At 34.9% G+C, this 21,803-nt stretch overlaps 1 protein-coding gene across 1 annotated transcript in view; it reads left to right on the forward strand.

Annotated features, from left to right (window-relative positions):
• Positions 1-1,567: 1,567 nt before the first annotated feature.
• The window catches only part of Tbc1d23 (TBC1 domain family member 23), a 59,283-nt gene continuing 39,047 nt past the window's right edge, over positions 1,568-21,803 (forward strand). The window contains exons 1-2 of the mRNA XM_026402433.2: positions 1,568-1,792; positions 18,865-18,976. Coding sequence (XP_026258218.2) covers positions 1,740-1,792; positions 18,865-18,976 — 165 coding nt within the window. The 5' untranslated portion in view covers positions 1,568-1,739. The remainder of the gene's footprint in view (positions 1,793-18,864; positions 18,977-21,803) is intronic.

Below are 21,803 nucleotides of genomic sequence, written 5' to 3' on the forward strand. Positions count from 1 at the left end.
GGGATCTGGGGCTTGGAGTGAATGCAATAACTTGCAGCTCTGTATGATGTGCCTTTTGGAAACAGAGGGAACACATTTTTGGTTATAAATGAACTAGCTGTACTATTTTGTGTTTACTTAAATCAAATAGATTTTTAAATTATAAAACATTTTAGATTGTGAAATATAAATTATACGAGGGATACCGAACATCTATGTAGTCACTTCTCAGCTTTTAAGAAATACATTAAAAATTTAAGCTGAGCATGGTGGTGGGCACCTATAATTCTAGGTACTTGGGAGGCAGAAGCAGGAGGGTCACTTGAGCCCAGGAGTTTTATACCTGCCTGGAGTGAAGGTCAGCCTGGGTAACATAGGCAGACTCCATCTCTCAAAAAAAAAAAAAAAAAAAAAAAGAAAAAATTACTTAAAGTTATTTCCTCCTCACTTCAAAAATAACTAACATTCTCATTTTCCTATATATCATCCCCTTCATTTTTAAAAGCACATATACATCTATAATATATGGTCTTGGGTGTGTAAAAAAAAATATATATATATAGTAGGACACAATACCTTCATTTTATTTATTTATTTTTATATGGTGCCGAGGAGAGAACCTAGTGCCTCATACTTGTCAGGCTAGCACTCTACCACTGAGCCACAATCCCAGCCCCTATGGTCTTGTTTTTAGCACCAAATATGAATGACACCATCCTTCTGTAACCTGTTGTGTCCATTTGTTTTTCAAAGTGAAGACTAGGATTTAATTTTTGTTGTTTTATTAATGTATGGTAGTCAGTCAGTAAATTTATTGAATTGACAAATCAACTTATCCATGTTGTTACATGCAGTTCTACTCATCATTGTTTCCAGGGCTTACAAAAACATTTCTTGGTTTGTCCTTTGGTGTGTGCGCCCGTCTTAGGGCCCCCTACGGTGTCCAAGGTAGCGGAGCAAGGGTTGGGTAGGACCGGTAGTGTGGGCGGAGCTTACACGTGGAAGCCCAAGTAAAGCGGACATGGGGTGGAAAAGGAAAGGTCTTTTTCTCTGTCCCTATAAGGAATTACAGTTCCAGAATTCTAAAGTTGGACTTGAACTTCCAAGCTGTTAGAAGATATTTTTAAGGCAGGACGTATTCTCCTTACTATTTAGCTTGTTTTAATAACTTTTAAATATTTAAAGTATGCAGACCTCCGTTTGTAGTTTTGACCGGGTCCCACAAATAGGGGTGGGGTGCTTTTTTCTTACATCCTACTTTTCCCTCAAATGTAGTTGTTAGAGAGTAAATTACTGCAACGTGGGTCTGCTTTTACGCCCACATTCCCTGTGTGAATCCTCACTTCCCCTCCTCTCTCCACTAGTCAGGACTACCAACTCTTTAAGTTCGACGCCAAGTTGGAGTGAAGAAGCTAACTGGACGCCACGCAGGGACGCTGGACACTTACTGGCCGCCTAGCGCGACGAGCGTCCCTACGAGGCCCCGCCCACTCTGTTCGTCCGGCCGCGTGGCATCCTGGGACCTGTAGTTTTTGGTGTAGCTGCCTTCACCTAGTCTCCACCCTACAGCACTTGACGCTGCGTTTCGCCCTCGGGACGTCCTGACGTTACGTTCTACCTTCCCCTTGCCTCCTCCCTCTTTCTTTCGCTCCGGAGAAGCTCAGTTCCGGACTTCCGAAGACCTTTTACGACGTTGGGTCTTAGAGTCTGTCTCTGCGCCAGGTCCACTTTTCGGCAAAGTGACGTGGACGTCAACAGCAATGGCGGAAGGAGAAGAGGTCCAGCCACTGCCTACGTTGAGCGGCGACGGCTGGTGAGTGAGAGCTCAGGACTGCTTCTCACTGGCTCCTTATTCTTTCTTCTCACCAACCTGCTTGTCCCTAAGGCACCGGGTGGTGCCGGCACGGAACAAAAAAGACCCGTTCTGGCGAAGTCTGGTGCCCTGCCCCGCCCCCTCTGCCTGTCGGCTCCCCTCTCGCTGCCGGGTCCTGCTCTAGGGGCTGGGTCCAGACTCGGGGGGTGTGTCGTCCAGTTGCTCGGCCTCAGTCTGGTCCCTACTTAGTCCCCGGCCTCCAAAATGTGCTGGAGAGGGAGGCTTCAGGCTAGATTTGGCCAGTGTCTCTGGCTGCAGGAGTTGGAGTAGGCAGGTTAAGAAGGAAGTTTCTTGGATAAAATCTAAGGTACTCGAATACCAGTTGGAGAAAAGCCCTTTTGAAATTACCAACACGACCTTTGCCTAGGGGTTCAGAGGTTGAGAGAGACTCCCAGAAAAGATTTCTTCCCCACACTTAAAATAATTTTTATCTTCCGTTTTTTTTTTAATCTCGATTCGTCTTCCAACAGTTTGTGCCATTTCTCTCTCTCTCTCTCTCTCTCTCTCTCTCTCTCTCTCTCTCTCTTGATTTCATATCTTTGGATCCCCATGGGACTTTATTCTCGCTGCTCCCAACCCTTTGCATGCTTACCTGATTTATAGCTATGGCTTTGGGAAGGACCTCCAGTAATGCTTGGTAGGCATTACTCACCCAGTGTCCTTAATCTTTGGGAAACTCTCCTACTTTTGAAATAGTTGCTATTCTCAGTACAGTGCTCCCTAGCATAATTTTCTTTAAAGGAACACTTAGAGGCTTGTGTAATTTTTACAGTTGATCTAAATGTGTTGATCACACATATTATTTTTGGGTTTTCTTGTTTATAATTGTACATCCCACTGACATTCTCTGTACCTAAAAGCTATAGAAAACATTGACAGACATCTTAAATCCCAGGGAAGAAATGGAAATAGTTAAAAGAAATAAACAATGTGGTAATTGAGAAATTCAACTTTCCATTAGCAGACATCAAGCATTCCCTTTGTACTTGTATTCTCTACAAGGTTTAGGAGGAAAACTTGACCTAAATATAGCTTCTTTGTTTAGTTTGCTTATGTTAGAGTTGGGGAACTGTGACAGGCACACTAAATAACAAGGTAAAATTAATCTCATTCTTTGGGCGTGTTAATAAAAGAGGGGGCAAAAAACACTTCTTGGAGTCATGGGGGAAAGCTTCATGGAAGCAGTGGTTTTTGAATCAGACTTTGGAGAATGAGTGGGATTTACAAGAACTCTGTCCAAAAGAAATATAATGTGAACCACACATGTAATTTAGAATTTTTCTGTTAGTCTCATTAAAGACTAAAAATAAACAGTGGAAATTAGCTTTAATAATCTATTTTGTTTAGTCGAATACATCAACATGTTATTTCAACATACAATCATTGTTAAAAAACAATTTTTGCATCTTTTATTTTTATCTAAGCCTTCAAAATCCAATGTACAATTTGCATTTAGTCTACATCTCAATTTGGTCTAGCTACACTTCAAATGATAAATGTTTACAGGTGGCTAGTAGCTAAAATATTGGGTAGTACAAATTCAGATTAAAATGGGAGGGGCTGGAGTTGTGGCTAGTGGTAGAGAGCTTGCTTAGCATGAGTGAGGCACTGGTTTGATCCCCAGCACCACATAAAAACAAGCAAGTAAAATAAAGGTATTGTGTCCATCTTACAACTAAAAAATATTTTTTTAAAAAGAAACATGGGAAAGGTCTCTGGAGTAACAACAACAAGGGTATAGACAGGACAGTGACTTTTTTTTCAAGATTAGTATCTAAAACCAAATGGCTGAAGAGAAATTATAGAAAAATAGGTCTGGAAAAATAGTGAGGAAGTTTTTATCTAGGTATAGGAACCTTTAACAAATCAGTGATATAGATGTTGCAAAACTTTTTCGGAAAGTGACCTAGCTGGTTATTGCCTGAAGTTTGCTGTTTTGGAAGAGTGGACTGTATGATAAATTGGCTTCAGTGAGCTTCATGTTGAGGGTCATGAGAGGAAATGTTTCTGGAGTTAAAGCTTTTTAGGGCAGTTCTTATGTTAGAATTGTGAGCATGTGTCTGGTTCTAGACAAGGGATCTGGAGTGAATGATTTCTACCCGTAGCGTTTATACTCTTCTAGAGGTAGTGTATTTTTTGTGTGGTTTCTCCTTTTTACTTATTTTATTTTCATGAAAGGGAGATCCCTGGGATGATGATCTATAATTTCTATTTTACCTTCATTCCCCTCTAATCTGTCTTTTTTTTTTTTCTCCCTTTACCAGTCCCCCAGATGTGGACTTAAATAGTCAGGAAACACCTTGGGATTGGGAGTCACAAGTTCCGTACAACCTCTTCTTTTAGAGTGATTGTGAATGGGTTGTTATAGAGTGGGAACAGTTTACTCTTTGTTTTATGAAGAGTAAATGTTTTTAACTGTCATGTTTTTATTTTAACTTTGTCAGATGGAAAGTTTTTAAAAAATGTATCTTATCACCTAACCCAAACTCATCTTAATGATAGGGCTATTCAGCTACAAATAAAAGTGTGTAATAATAAAACTAGGTTCTGGTCCTCAAGGAATTTCCGATCTAGTTAGAGAAGGCACATTTGAGAACATCAATTATTCTTGGGCTACTGTAATACAATAAGACCTTCAGTTCTCTTTTTAGGAAAATATGGCAGATTGTTGCTATTTAAATGACCTTCACATAGCATAGTCATTATGCTTGAAACTTCTTTTTGTAAGGTTTCCCTGTTTTCTTCCTTATCATTGGTATCTTACAATTTGTTCCTAATCTATGAAACTAGATAGTGGAACTTGTTAAAATTGTGTATAGTTTTTTAAGAGGTTCACGATGGGGCTTGAAGTTCCTAAAAGTACATGAACTCTCTGATATTACTTATTTACTGATTTTTCAGTTACATTCTAAATTACTGCTTCCCCAAATTTAAATGTACAACGAATTACCTGAGGGGATTATTAAAATGCACATTCTGATTCAGTAAATTTTGACTGGGACCTGAGATGCTATATTTCTGACTAGCTTCTGGTTATACTAATTCTGCTAGTTCAAATATCACATGTTACTTAGCAAGGTACTGAATGATGTGTATCTCAGCATGAGTAGGTCAGAGGAATTTATATCACCTGACATGTAATACTGTAATTTATCTAAATACATGACTTGTCATTGCTCTTTAGATGTGAACCTTTCAAGGCAGAGACTGATGGCAGGTGATTCAATAAATGTTAAATGAATGTATCATGAATGAATGCAGATTTTTGTGTACTCATGTAGTAGCATATCAAGCTGTCATTTCATATGAATTTCCTGACTTCACTGGTTTTGTGAATTGTCTGATTGTCTGCAGGTATAATGCTCATTTCCTGTGGAAAGCCTAGGTGATCAGAAACTGCCTAAGCTCTTTAGCTTTCTGCAACTCCAGCCATGTAAACTCCAAGAGTATGGTGAAATCCTTTTAAAAGGGTTTACAGTTAGTTTGAAATTTAAATTTAATTTTAAAAATTAAAATAAGTTAAGAGAATCTAGATTTATAAAACCAAACTGGTAAAAATTGTTACAATTCAGAGATTAGTAATATTTTTCTTAGTATTAAAGAGACCAGCCTTGATTTGAACATATGTTCTCATTTCCTGAGTCTGTCTGCTTGAAATATTTCCTTAAAATAATCTTAAGTCATGGGGCTGGGATTGTGGCTCAGAGGTAGTGCGCTTGTCTAGCATGGGCAGGACCCGGGTTTGATCCTCAGCACCACATAAAAATAAAGGCATTGTGTTGTGTCCATCTACACCTAAAAAATAAATATTAAAAAATAATCTTAAGCCATAATTTAGAAAATTTTTGATAGATATTATCTACACCTAAAAAATAAATATTAAAAAATAATCTTAAGCCATAATTTAGAAAATTTTTGATAGATATTATTATTACACACTTATATTTGTAGCTAAATAGCCCTATCATTAAGATGAGTTTGGGTTAGGTGATAAGATACATTTTTGAAAACTTTCCATCTGACAAAGCTAAAATAAAAATATGACAGTTAAAAACACTTCATAAAACAAAGAGTAAACTGTTTGATAGCATAGAGATTTTAATTACATAACTTGATATTCTGAACTTCTTTAACTTAAACAGTTTACTCAATATTCACTTTTAATTCATAGTTCTGTTTTAATGTTAAATTATTGCTAAACTTTTTTTAAAATTGAAGGATTAGTTCTATAAAGAAGCTTCAGTTGTTAATTTGAGATGTGAATAGGATTGTTTTAAGAGTATAACTTCTTTTAAAGTTTTGTGCACTCTGTAAATGGTACTCTCAGTGCGCCCTGCTTTATAAGTATTAAAATGTGAGGAAAGAGGGGCTGGGGATGTGGCTCAAGCGGTAGCGCGCTCGCCTGGCATGCGTGCGGCCCGGGTTCGATCCTCAGCACCACATACCAACAAAGATGTTGTGTCCGCCGAGAACTAAAAAATAAATATTAAAAATTCTCTCTCTCTCTCTCCTCTCTCACTCTCTCTAAAAAAAAAAAAAATGTGAGGAAAGATTTAAAATATCACTTAAGGACTGGGTGATTGCAATTTTAGACATAATATAGTCAATAAAGAAATACATTTAATATGAAACAGAAAGGAATCCTTTGTTTAAAAACATTGACAGCTTGTTAAAGCTGGGTATTATCTTACGGAAACAATGAAGGAAAGCAGGGTGCAGTGGTGCAAGCCTATAATCCTGGCTACTTGGGAGGCTGAGGCAGGAGGATCACTTAAGCCCAGGACTTCCAGGCCAGCAGCTGGGGCAGTGTAGCAGAACCTGATCTGAAGACAAACAATAAGAAAAATAATCCAAAAAAAGGGAAAAGAAGAAAAAATATACTTATTATTTATTAAATTAGGGGTTGGTGATGCTGTTTGACTTTGTAACATGTAATTAGAGGGCGTGCAGAGATGAGAATTGAAGATGACTTGTTTATATGATTTATTTTAAATTCTAAATAAATTCAGATTTTACAGTTTTTAGAGGTGCTTCTTAAATAGTCACTTCTGATTTTGTTTCATATTGATGTTTTAATGATTCACAAGTTAGGATTAGTCATTGATTTTTGAATATTAAAGAAATGAATTTAAGTTAATTCATTTTTATCTTTATGTACCTACTGCAGAAAGGGGGCAAGTGCATTTCCTACTAAGTTAGTGAGGCAATTCAGATAATTCTAGAGCACTGCAATAGACATCCAATTTATGACTAGGAGTCTTCTGAACAGAATTGATAAAATATGCTTGACAGAGCACTTCTGTATAATGCTGAAGTGTGAATTTTACTTTAAGACAATGCCCTTTCTTATGTATCAAAAAGCAAAATAGTTTGCAAAGCATTCATAGCTCAGCAAACATTCACTGAATGGTTATGTTCAAACTGCTGTGTAAGGTTTTAGAAAAAAAATTGAAACAGTTTTAAAACCAGAACTCTGCATCTTATTGCTTTGTTTGTACACTTAGATTTTTTTCATCATTTTATCACTGAGAATGATATTTGAAGGTAGCTACAGAAGATATCTAAATACCAGTGCTTTTGGAAATTACATGCTCTAGCAAAGTAGAATAGGATTTTAGTACACAGTTTGTAAAGAGGCAGTGTTTGAATTACTTATTTAATATTGAGACAAATAGAAAGCAATTTGATAATAAGATCAAATTATTTCTTGTGCAAAAAAAAGCAATAAATAAAAGTCACTTAAAAAAGTGTTTGGGGCTGGGGTTCTGGCTCAGTGGTAGAGCACTTGTGTGGCATGTGTGAGGCACTGGGTTCCATTCTCAGCACTGCATATAAATAAATAAAATAAAGGTTCATTGACAGCTAAAAAAAATTTAAAAAGAAACTCTTTGCTAAAAATAGATTATATGTTAGTTTTTAAGGGTCTGCCTGCTCCTTTTAACCCAAACAAAGAAAATACTAATTATAAATCATTTATTTCAGGTCTTCATCCCTTTTCTTGAAGGTTAGCTTTTTCATGTCCTTTAGCTGACTTAGCATTTTATGGTTAGGTGGAAGTGTTGTCCTGTATATTTCTTTTCTTATTTAAAGTAGTTATTACATAAACCAGTTGTTACAGTATAACTTTAGCAAGGAAACATAAGCAAACACTGTACTTTTATACAGAACCTAACCCTTATATATAATGCTTATATATATTGTCTCATTTGGATTTTACAGCCACTCAATGAGAAAGTTAAGTTAGGAATTATGGTTAGTGCCTTATTGGAAAATTAAATATCAGACTTAGAATGGTCATATGACAGATCTAATTAGTGGAAAATTTGATGCTTAAGTTTATGTCTCCTTCCTCTAAGCCCTGTACTGTTTCTAAAGTTGATTTCATATATCTTGTGTATTTCACATTAACAAACACTTAGAGAAAGCCCAAGTAAAAATATGTTAATCATATGTTCAATCATGTGTTTTGGAAAACACTATTAAAAATGTTGGGGGCTGAGACTTTGGCTCACCAGTAGCGCACTTGCCTGGCATATGTGAGGCATTGGGTTCAATTCTCAGCACCATATATAAATAAATAAAGGTCTATCAACAACTAAAAAAATATTTTAAAAAACTGTGCGTTGTTGAGTGTATCTGTGGTGTCTAGAGGCTATAAGGATATGTATGAGCTGGTAGCTCATTGATATTCTTGCATCCATGAGAACGGATGACTGATGACTCATGGCGGGATACAATAGCATTGTATACTATACCTTTTTCTCACTTTTATTTTGATAATACTATGTTATATCCTTGCCAGGAATTACGTAAATTAGTTTTTTTTAATCTTCAGATGTGATGGTTGTATACTTCATCTAGAAAATATATTTATTTAATATAATATATTGACAGACATATTTATGTGTAATATATAACAATGTTATTATGTTGTGTGTTTATTATATATTAAAATAAAATTAGTTTATTTTGACTTGAGAGTAATATGTAGAACATGTAAACAATTATACTTTTTAGATTACTTTAGCTCAGTAATTTTTCTGTTGTTTTTATCTAGTGATATTGGACAAATTTAAAATTTCCTTTAAAAATAATTCCTGTGGGGCTAGGGTTGTGGCTCAGTGGTAGAGTACTTGCCTTACATGTGTGAGGCACTGGGTTCAATCCTCAGCACCACATAAAAATAAATAAATAAATAAGCAAAATAAAGGTATTGTGTTCATCTACAACTAAAAAAATGTATAAAAAATAATTCCTGTGTTATTTCCCTCTTTAAAAAGTTTCTAGCCTTTGTTTTGTATTATAAAAGTGACATATAGAATGTTGTATCCATCTCATATATCAGTGGATAATTGAGAAACAGAAACTCTTGTGCTTTATTTGTTATATTAGTTTAGATTTAGCTACCAATAAGAAAGTCAGTGAGGTCCTTTTATATCAAATTAATTTTCATTGATGGTTGGAGCCCAGGTTTAAAAAAAAAAAAAACCCAGTATGTATTTCTTTGTCAAATTACGATTCCCATTGGAAAAGTACTTTTGGAAAGAATTGCCCAGATATTGTAAAGCATTGTCACTTCATTTGTTCCTTTGTTTTTCAAAAGGATGATTTCAAGAAGAGGAATATTGGTGAGTTTTTTTAATATTATTATACTTTGAACAAAGTGGAAATTTGTAACTGACATAGGTAATATTTCTGTCCAATTTTTGCTGTTTTTATCTCATTCTTTGTTTTAGGCAAGGATATACTCCATTTTTAGTTTCCAAATAAACTGTCTTGGTGGAAAAACATTAAAAAAAAAAAAACGGATAAATTTCTTTGTGCTTTTAAAGTGCTGCAATGTGCCAGGTTCAGTGGCACACACCTATAATCCCAGAGGCTCTGGAGGCTGAGACAGGAGGGTCACAAGTTTGAGGCTAGCTTTAGCAAGGCCCTAAGCAATTTAGCAAGACCTTGTTTCAAAATAAAATACAAATAGAGCTGGGGATGTGGCTCAGTGGTTAAGTGCCCCTTGGTTCAATCCCTGGTATAAGAGAAGAAAAAAAGAAAGTGCTGTACAGTCTGTTCATAATATGGGAATACACAGTGTTGAGAAATTTTATCCTGAGAAAGCATGAAAGAAGCAAGGATTTCGAGTACTCTGAGGTTAACTGCTTCTTAGTGGAGAAATTATTTTTCAATTTTGTAGGCAAAGTATTACAGCAGATCCACTGTACAATTGTACATGTAGTTTTGACAAACCTTTTATTTTGCTGTTTGTCTGTTTTTTTTTTTTTAAAAAAACTTAGACAATATTTCCTGAGTTTTTTCTTAGCAGAGGAAGGGACACTATTGATGCCATTCCCACAGTTTGACCTATATGGTTTTGGGTAAAAAAATAAGTCTATGAAAAAAACTTAAAGCATCTGTACCCTTTGTTATTAATTTACAATTGTTATGGTACAATAGTCATCTTGCTACAGTGATGAAGTACTGAAGCTCTCATGTTTGGTTTGCCAAACTAAGAGGACCAAATTTCTTACCATCTTTACTTGGCACAATATCCTGGTTAAAACACAAATTATGGAGAGGATTATCTTATTTGATAAGGGCATGTCCCAAAGCTGCTTTTGCAGATCTGATCTTAATAAAAGCTCACTAAATTTTTAAAGCTGATGAAGTGGGATGGATATAACATTTATATATCACTTTTATAATTCAAAAATAAAGGCTAGAAACTTTTTAAAGGGAGAATAACATGTAGGCAAATATATCTTAATGAAATACCTGTAATAGTTGTACCTGATTCTGACACAAATCCAGGTAAATTTAGTATTTTGCAGTTATAACACTCTGAAAAGAGTTAAATTTTTGCAATTAAATAACACTCTCAAAAGTTGTCAGTATCTTTTCTGAATGTGCTATCATACTATTTGTTGAAATACTTAGGAAGTTTTAATGGTTTGAGATTGGTATTTAAAAATAACAGATTACGGGGGCTGGGGTTGTGGCTCAGTGGTAGAGTGCTCGCCTAGCATGCGTGAGGCACTGGGTTTAATCCTCAGCACCACATAAAAATGAAATAAAGATATTGTGTCCACCTCCAACTAAAAAATATTTAAAAAATAAAAAATAAAAATAACAAGTTATATAGTACTGGGATTTGACTTCACCCATATCTACTGTACAAATAAATCTGTGACAAAGTTGTCCTATTTTCAGTTCTAAGAATGTCACAAAATATTCAGGGACTAATTAAGGCGTTTGGATATGGTAGTAATTTGTAGCAGGGTGCTAACAGTAGTAGCAGAATAAGTTCAGATAAAGCTTTGATGTCTCATGACCTGGGCATTAAAAAATACCCTGAAATGTGGGGGACACAAATTAAGCCATGAAACCACAACTCTATATGTGCAGCTTGCCACTGCATACTGACTGTCACATACTTTGCTAGTGCTTGCAGCTAGTTGATTGGTCATTTTTAGAATTTTGAGTAATTGGTCAGAGACTTGTATCTGGTTTATATATATATATATATATATATCTCCACGCTCACAATGGTTTACGTTCTAAACAAATCTGAGTGAACTGCACTCCAGAAAGACCTGCTCCCACCTCTGTGTGACATTATATATATAATAATAGTACTTGGGCTAGAACCTTGGAATAACTGGCTAGCATCCCAACCACATGAGAGTGTGAACATTTTGTTTACTGCTACATTCCCAGTGCCTCTTAGAGTGGCAAGTGTATATGTAGTAGGTGCTCAATACATATTTACTGAAGATTTGAATAAAATAATGTTTATGTTAGGGGAGAAAAGAATTTGGACTATGGTTTAGGAAGATAGAGGAGAATCTGAAGGAAAAGGTTTTTAAAATTTTTTAGTTGTTGATGAACCTTTATTATATTTATTTATATGCGGTGCTGAGAATCGAACCCAGTGCCTCACACATGCTAGGCAGATGCTCTACTACTGAGTCACAACCCAAGCACTTGAAGGAAAAGGTTTTAAGAAGAAACTAAAATTTTGTAGAGTTTTGTAAAGAGGACGAAGACTCTGATTGATGTCTAATGAATTCTTGGAGCAATTTAGGAGAATGGTGGAGATTTTCAGTGAATGAGGAGAGAGCAAGTGGAGATGTTTGGAAATTACTATTTTTCATTGAGTTGAACTGTAAAGAGAAGGAAGGAAAGAAAAATGAGTTTTTTAAGGGGAGTAGGTCATGTGTAGAAAACTCTCTAGTACATAAAGGTGGAAATATTTCAGGCAAGGAGAATAATCATCACAGACTATATTACTCTGTATTTTTTTAGCACTAGAAATAGTTTCAGTGAAGATTTCTATGTCCATTTTTTTCCCCACTTGGCTGTATTTAATACTGTTGGCAGACTAAGGTTTGAACAATATAAACAGAAATAACATATTTAAGATGTTTACGTAGCAGACTTTGGGCGATTACTGATATCCCAGTAATGCACCTTTTATAGAATAAAAGAAATCCATTTTTAAAAATTTTTTTTTAGTTATACATTGACACAATATATTTTGTTTATTTATTTTTATGTGGTGCTGAGGATCGAACCCAGGGTCTCTCACGTGCGAGGCAAGTACTCTACCACTGAGCCACAATCCCAGCCCCATTTGTATTTCTATTTTAAGAAAACAATCTATCTTGGATTCTGATCACTCCAAGACACTGTACTTTTAAATACTTTTATTAGTACGTTATAGTCATACATAATAGTTGGGTTCATCTTGACATAAGCATACATGAATGGAATTCAGTTTGCTTCATTTTAGTCCTGTGTCTTTTTTCCTTTTCCTCCTCTTCTCCCTTTCCTCTACTCTACCTGTAAGACACCATATTAAAAAAAAAAAAATTGGCAATTGAATCCATCTGTCTGCCCTTCCTTCTCTCCTTCCTTCAGTATTAGAGATTGAACCCAGGTGTGTTTTACCACTGTGCTATATCCCCTCTTTTTTTTATTTTTTATTTTGTGACAGGATCTCTTTAAGTTGCTAAGGCTGGCTTGCAATCCTCTTGCCTCAGCCTTCTAAGTTGCTAGAATTACAGATGTGCACCTCCTTCCCCAGCTAATTGTTATCTCTATATTTCTGAATTTAAGTTTAGGGTGATTATATATATTATAGGTTCTGAGTGGTCCTTTTGAACTATTACTATAATCTTTCATTTTTTTATAATTACAGAAAAAAGATTTGATTTTAAGAATTTTAGAACTAGTGAAGTTTTCTTAGTTTAGTTGATAGACTGAGGCTCTGTGAATTAAACATTTGTTTTCCATTTCAGAAAACATCCTACTTAAGTGTTTTAGATTGATTATTATGATGGAAGATTGGGGATGATAGGGAGAGGGGTTCCTATGGAGTGGTAGATGTCAAAAAGGGATAAGAAATGATGGAGTAGGCAGGAGAGTGAGGAGGTGGATATAAGATGAGGGAGAAAAGATGGCATAAGAATTCTTTCAAAAAGCTCTGTTGTGAAAGAGATGGTCAGAGGTTTGGTGGCTGGATGCAAAGGGAAAGTTTGGAGTTTTTTTGGTTGTAGTTGTTTTTGTTCATAGTGGTATTACTTGAACATATTGGTTCAGAGGAAATCCTGCAGAGAAAGAGAAATGGAAAATAGTAGAGAGGTGACAATTGATGGCACATGACTCCAAGGGAATTTGGGGGGAAGATAAGAGCCAGCTAAAGTTACTAGTCTTAGAATAGGGAAAGGACACCTTGCTCCTGTGAATATTGGAAAGCAGTTGTCTGAATGACTGAGTTTATGTTTGGTTTTTTTTTGGTGTGTGGGGGGGGGTTGAGATCAAAGGAAAGAGAAGCCTGTTGGCCTGTGTTTTCTCTTTGAAGTCAGAAAAAGGACATCCTTAGTTCTTGAAATAAAGGAAGTCAAAAATAAAGTGACCTGAGGTAAAGTGGCTGGGTAAAGGGTGTAAAGAAAATGATGAATTCAAGAGATATTTCAGGCAGTATTGATACCTAAAAGAGAAGAGAAGGTGATGAATTCATGGTAGTATCATAAATTTTTTCTTATTTCCTGGAAGTCTGCATTCATAAAGTATAGGAACAAAGAAGGCAGAACTGGTTAGATTAACCTTATGCCAGGAATTTACAGCTTCCTGAATGTGACACAAAGACCAAGGCATGAAGAAGCTGAGGATATGTCAAGACTGCCTAAAGTCTTAGTGAGGCCATGGGATACAGATTGAAGACATAAATGAAGCCCTGTAAGAGCTCTTCTAACCATTCCATTCCACCCCTGCACCTTTACCCTTAACTTTATCTAGAATTAGTTTTCCTTGCTCAAAAATTGAGTCAAATACTTGTACATTTTTAAACTTCCAAGTTTATCATGTTTGTAATATTTAGAAGACAGCTTGCTGTTAACTATTGATTGAACTCTTTTATCTTGTTTACACTTTTAATATTCATTATTGGAGAATTAAAATCAAAATATATAAAATAGTATATTGTTTCCTTCTTAATATATGCATATAATATCCTTTCTTAATGTTTATAGTATCCTATATGTGTATACTACCCTTAATATCTTAATATTATATACAGTATCCTTTCCTAAGTTCTAGTTACTTAATGCTTTAAGGAAAGAAATACATGTTTGGGGTGAGAATTCTTACTACTTGCAAATTTGCTCTTACTCCTTGCAAATTTACTACATTTGTTCAGTTTAGAGAGTACAGATAGCCACCTTTCCCAACTACTAAAAGGCAAAACTCTCAAATAAAAATACCACTATAAATAAATGCTTTAAAAATTTCCTTCCTAGTGTGTGTGGGAAAAAGTGATTGGGAATAGTGGACTTTTTCTATTTGTTTGATAAGTCTTTAATTTTTAAATTTTTTTCCATATCTTGTTTCTCAGTATTTCAATTTATTGCTTAAAATGCCATCTGATTAAAATAAATTATTATTATTTTTTTTAATGGATAGACATTGTGGTTTTAAAAATACTGCTTTTGAGCCAGGTGCAGTGGAGCATACCTGTAATCCCAGTGGCTCAGGAGGCTGAGGCAGGAGGATTGAGAGTTAAAAACCAGCCCTTAGCAACTGTGAGGTGCTAAGCAACTCAGTGAGACCCTGTCTGGGGGTGCGGCTCAGCGGTTGAGCACCCTTGAGTTCAATCCTTGACATGCTCCCCCCAATAAATAAATAAATAAATAAATAAATAAAGCAAAATGACTGCTTTGAACATGGTTCTAGCTAAATCATTTTACTTATTCTCAGTTATTGCTGAATTAAAGTATGTAAATGTTTAAAAGAAATCCATCAATATTTAAATTACTCAGACCATTCAAATATAATAAATAAGTATACACAAGGTATATTGACTGATGCCTTGTGAGAAGTGAAAGTCTCCTTCCCATTTTGTTTCTCTGGGTAGTATCTTTCATGATTTTGTTTTTGTTTTGATGGATAAAAGTGAAACCTGAAGTGTATAAAATACTATTTTATACACTTATAAAATAGCTTATATATGTGTATGCACACACACACATACACAGTTATATATGAAGAGCTAAAAAATAATTTGCAGAATATTAACAGTTTATCTTACAGTTGTGGAATTATAGTTGGTTTTTTATTTCATATTATATATTGAATTCTCTAGAATGATTATGATAAAAATGAGTTTTAAAAGTTGGCTATTGTTTAGTCATAACAAGAGTAATAGCATTCATGGTTTGAAGAATTATTATGTGGTCAAGTGCTGCACTCAGTGTTTTGTGTTCAGAAATTTATTTATTTAAGCATTAACTGATCCTATAAGGTGGACAGTGTCTTGTTTTCATCTGCTGTTCAGGGAGAGTATATACAAACAAGCAATTTATGTAAATTTTGAAATTATGGGAAAAAGAAGTTTTTAGAATACTATTTTCTAAAAGAAGTTTTTAGAAAATGATTTAGAAAAAGGTTCCTAGTGGGAGATTTTCTGTAACTTTTTTAGTTTTTAATTTTAGGAATACAACATGTATAATTAGTTTTATTTGTTTGGTTTTTTGTTTTGTTTTGTTTTGGGGATTGAACCCAGAGGTGCTTCACCACTGAGCTATATCCCCAGCTTCTTTTTGTTTTTATTTTGAGACAGGTCTCACTCAGGTGAGTTTGTATCTCTGCTTTATCTTTCTATGAATTATTTAACCTCATAATTTCAGCTCTTTACTACTTTTACAAATACATTCATAATGTTGAAGGTCTTAAAACTGAACCTTTACTTTGTTCAGAAGATAGTTATTTTTTAATTTTTTAGGTTTGTCAGAAGTGTCTTTTATTACTTTCAGTGTAGCATTTTCTGGTCTCCACAGTTCTTGCTCATGGTTGTACTGTTGGAGACCAGTTTGTTTTCTTGGGGGACAACACCATAGACTCCAGTGAAAGCTGTATGAACAGAGACGTACATTTTTTTGTGATTTTAAAAGCAGCTTTCAGGATCAAGCATTTTGCCCCTAAATACTAGTTTTGTTGTTTGAAATAGTAAGAGATTTGCCAGAGTACTTAAAAAAGAAAATGAGCCCAGCTTGGTGCTAAACAACTCAGGGAGAACCTGTTGCTAAATAAAATTCAAAATAGGACTGGAAATGTGCACAGTGATTGAGTGCCCCAAGTTCAATCCCCAGTAAACCCCCCTCTCCCCCTCCAAAAGAAGGTTTTTGTACTGAAAAATGGAATCATTCTAGTTCATTTATTTGGTAAAATAATTTCATTTCATTAAGTAGTATTTTCAGTTCCTCATTTATTTACACATTTGACCATGTAAATAAATGGTATTTGTTCACCAAAGATGCCATTAAGTTTTTCTTTCACAGTTATACTGTCCTTCAGGTTTTTTATTTTTTCCAGTATCAAATATTGAACCCAGGGATACTTTACCACTGAGCTATATTCTCAGTGCATCCCTCCAACCCCCACCACCCTGCCTTTTTTCTATTTTGAGACAAGTTCTCACTAAGTTATTCAGGCATACTTTTGATCCTTTTTTCTCAACCTACTGAGTCTCCTGGATTGCAGGCATATGCTACTACACCTGGCTTGTCTAAATAAGCTGTCTTGTACATTTGGGTTAACAAACCCCAGAATTTATAAACCAACCATAGGCCTGCACTTTGAACAGTAGACTTAAAATCTCTTTCCCTCCCTTTTCCTTCCAATATTTTGATGACCATAATTACCAAAATGTTTCTTATGTCATTACTAGTTACCTTGTTCATATGAGCTTGTAGTAACTTTGTTAAAGAACCTTTCACATTCCATCAGTGGTTTTCTGTCAATTATGATCCTAAGTCATAACATTTTCATTTAACTCCTTGAGAGAATAACACTTTATAAGTTTATACTCTTAAATTTATGTTATTAGAATATAAACTTATATATATATTATATTATATTATTAGAATATAAACTTATATAAATTTATGTTATTAGAATATAAACTTGATTTTCTGATCCCAGTGGTATGATCTGCCTTTTAGACTGCTTCACAGAGTGATAGAAATCATCTGGATGAGTTTTGAAATTTTAAAAAATTTGTACAGATTTTTAACATATAATGTATAATAAACAATGTAAATAATGACTGAAACCTCAGCTTTTGAAAATGCCTAGGGAATTAATTTCATTGGTTATTTTCTAGCTAAAAAATAATAATTCATACCTTTGTGAAAGCTTTTTAAATTATCTTAACCATGTAGAATTGGAAATAAAATTGATTTCATAGTTTCTCCTTAAGTGTAGTAGACCGAACATAATCATTTGAAGTTTGCTTCATAATTTACATGATAATATAGTTCTGTTGTTTTGCTTTAATGTATATCACTAAAGCCCATTTTGTTCCTCTGATATTTATTATTTATCATAGGTCAGGCACTGTTCAAGTAATGACATCAATATAGTTATGTACTAAATTGTCTCAGATTGCAGTGTTTTTAATTCTTGACAGATTTTGTTTTCTCCTTACCACTATTTAGTATAATGTTAAGAACATGAATTCAGGAACCTGATCATTAAAATCTAGATCTTGGCTCTACTACTAATTAGACATGTAACTATAACTATAATACATTAAACACTTGAAAGAATAGTGAATTTTTTATATCATAGGATGATTACTTCATTTTTCTTATAAATGTATATAAGCCTTCTTTGCCTCAAATTTTGCATTTGTAACTGGGGCCAATGATGTATCTCCTAACTCTTCATAGTGAAGATTAAAAAAGGACACATAGGGCTGGGGTTATAGCTCAGTGGTAGAGCACTTGCCTAGCATGTGTGAGGCACTGGGTTCAATTCTCGGCACCACATAAAAATAAATATATAAAATAAAGGTATTTTGTCCAACCACAACTAAAAATATATATATTAAAAAAAGGGACACATATAAAATGTTTAGAGCCATCCCTGGCACATAGTGAAATCTTATCAAGCAGTAGTCATTACTACTACCATTATTTTTGGTAAGTAGTAGACATTACTGTGTTTCCACAATGCTGTGAGTCTGCTTGCACCATCTTCAGTTTAAAATTTTCTCTAATCTAGTAACACAGATAACTAAACTTACTAAAACAAAGTGCAAAATAAAAGCAGATTGACTATATAAAATCTGAAATTCATCTTCAAGAAAAAAGAATGTGTGAATGCTGTATATGCCTTGATATTACAGTTTGGCTGCTGAGAATATTGTTTTCTTTTTTTTTTTTTTTAAATGATCTCATTGCACTTTTTTTTTTTTTTTTTTTTTTTTTTTTTAGAGAGAGAGAGAGAGAGAGAACTTTTAATATTTTATTTTTTAGTTTTCGGTGGACACAACATCTTTGTTTGTATGTGGTGCTGAGGATCAAACCCGGGCCGCACACATGCCAGGCGAGCGCGCTACCGCTTGAGCCACATCCCCAGCCTGAATATTGTTTTCTTTAATAGACCATGTTTGTAAATGAATATTGAAAAATAAAAATATGAATTAAAATTTATCTTAATAAATAGGACTTGTTTTTTAGGGAACGGGATCTTGAAGAAGCTCTGGAAGCAGGAGGCTGTGATCTTGAAACTTTGAGAAATATAATTCAGGGGAGACCACTGCCTGCTGAACTAAGGGCCAAAGTCTGGAAGGTAACTGGAAACTAAAATGTATAAAATGTAATGACTTTAAAAAATGTGTATATATTTGCATTGCTGTTGATCAAACCTAGGACCTCATGGAAAATGTTCTAGCGCTGAGCTACGTTCCTAGATCTTACAAATAATATTTTTAAAAAATTATTTTCAAGCCAGGCATGGTGGCACATTCCTATAATCCCAGGCTGTGGCAGGAGGATTGCAAGTTTGAGGTTAGCCTTGGTAACCTTGTGAGACCCTGACTAAAGAAATAGAAGAAGAGAAAAGGTACTGGAAATGTAGATCGGTTGTAGGGTATCTCTGGATGCAATCCCCAGTACCACCACAACAATAGCAACAACAAAAATTATTTTCTTTTTCTGATTTTTAAAAATTAATTAATTAATTTTAATTAGGTATATATGACAGCAGATGCATTTTGATTCATTGTACACAACAAAAAATATTTTCTTTTGAAAAAAATAAAGTCTCTCTGAAAAGGCTTTGTTTTATGAGCAGGCTGTAGTTAAAATGTGTTTCGATAATGTTTGCTTTTTTTTTAAAATAATAGTGATTTAGGTTTTAGAGGTATTTTTTTAACCACTAGGAAGGGTGTATATGAAGACATTAAATGGGCAGATACAACTGATGAATAATATAGGAAATATGACAGCATAAATGGAATGATCCAAACTGTGTTTTTTTAAAAAAGGGAATATGCCTCTGATTGTTGAATTATAGATTTTTCTTTGCTTTTCAACTGATAATTTCTGAATTATTTCAATTTCTGAATTAATTATTTGTTATATGTTTGTGGAAATAGTCTCAATCAGCTTTTTTGCCACTGTGCCCAAAAGACCTGAGAAGAATAGTTCTAGAGGAGGAAAAGTTTGTCACTCACCTTTTTAGAGGTCTCAGTCCATAGACAGTCCATTCCATTGCTTTGTGCCTTAGGTAAGGCAGAACATCATGGTTGAGGGCTGTGGAGGAGGAAGGCAGCTGGGAACATGGCACCAAGAAGCAGAGAGAGAGAGAGAGAGAGAGACACAGACAGACAGACAGACAGACATTCCCCTTACCACAGACAAAATGTATACCCCAAAGGCATGCTCACAGTGACTCACCTATTCCATCCACATCCTGACTGCCTGCAGTTATCACTCAGTTAAACTCTATCAGGGGATTAATGCATGGATTATGTCAAGACTTATAAACCAGTCATTTCACCTCTAACTTTCTTGTGTTCTCTCATACATGAGCTTTGGGAGGACACCTAATATCTGAACCATAACAATAAGAACTAAAGATAAAATATAAATCATCTTTTGGGCTGGGGCTATGGCTCAGCAGTAGTGCACTTGCCTGGCATGTGTGAGGCACAGGGTTCGATTCTCAGCACTGCATATAAATAAATAAAATAAAGATCTATCAAAAACTAAAAAAAAAAAAAAAAACAAATTATCTTTTACCTACTTCTTACAGGTAAAACCCATAATAATATCTAAGTTTATACCTTTATCTTTTTTCTCCTGTGAACGTATATACTTAAACAGAAATGGAATTTTAACTTTACAAAGCATTTTTTTGAATGTTTATTTTTTATTTTTTAGTTGTCAATGGACCTTTATTTGTTTATATGCGGTGCTGAGAATCGAATCCAGTGTCTCACACATGCTAGGCAAGCGCTCTACCACTGAGCCACAACTTCAGCCCCCTGAATGTTTTATTATAGAAATTTAGACACATTCAAAAGTATGGAGACTTGTATAATGAACCCCTAGGTACCCATAACTCAACTTTCACTGTTACAAATATTTGACCTGTCTTGTTTGATTAGTACCTCCATTCTTTCCTCCCCATCCCATCCACTGGATCGTTTTTTCTCATGTTTTTTTATTGTTGCAGTATAACTATGCATATTCATACATGCATGTAATATAACAATATAATTTCGTCAATATTGTTCTCCATAATTTCCCTTTTCTTGACACACCACCCTCCCCATGATCCCTTTTTCTCTACTAATCTCCCTTTGATTTTCATGAAAGATCCCCCAACTTTTTTTTCCTTTTTACTCTCTACCTTCCACATATGAGAGAAAACAGGATAACATAATGCTCTCAGATTCCATCCATTTTCCTGCAAATGACTTAATTTCCTCTTTATGACTGAATACTTCATTATGTGTATATACCACATTTTTTGATCCATTCTTTAATGAATGGATGATCTAGGCAGGTTCCATGATTTGGCTGTTGTGGATTGTACTGCTATAATCATGGATATACAGGTATTACTATAGTATGGTGATTTTAATTCTTTAGGACAAATATTGAGGAGTGGTATAACTGGGTCATATGGTGGTTCCATTCCTGGTGGGTTTTTTTTTTTTTTTTTTTGTACTGGGGAGTAAACTCAGGGGCACTTTGCCACTGAGGCACATCCCCAGCCCTATTTTCTATTTTATTTAGAGACAGGGTCTCATTGAGTTGCTTAGCGCCTCGCCTTTGCTGAGGTTGCCTTTGAACTTGGGATCTTCCTGCCTCAGCCTCCTGAGCCGCTGGGATTATAGGTGTGTACCACTGCTCCTGGCCATTCCTGGTGTTTTGAGGAACTTCCTACTGAATTATTTTAAAACAAATCCTTATTAGCAACTAAATGCTTTTAATATGAAAGTCTGAACCCTGGGGTGCTTAACCACTGAGCCACATCCCCAGCCCTTTTTTATATTTTATTTAGAGACAGAGTCTTGCTAAGGTGCTCAGGGCCTCACTAAGTTGCTGAGGCTGACTTTGAACTTGTGTTCCTCCTGCATCAGTCTCCCAAGCTGCTCGGATTATAG

The sequence above is a fragment of the Urocitellus parryii genome, chromosome 2 (genome assembly GCF_045843805.1).
Source record: "Urocitellus parryii isolate mUroPar1 chromosome 2, mUroPar1.hap1, whole genome shotgun sequence".
Taxonomy (NCBI): domain Eukaryota; kingdom Metazoa; phylum Chordata; class Mammalia; order Rodentia; family Sciuridae; genus Urocitellus; species Urocitellus parryii.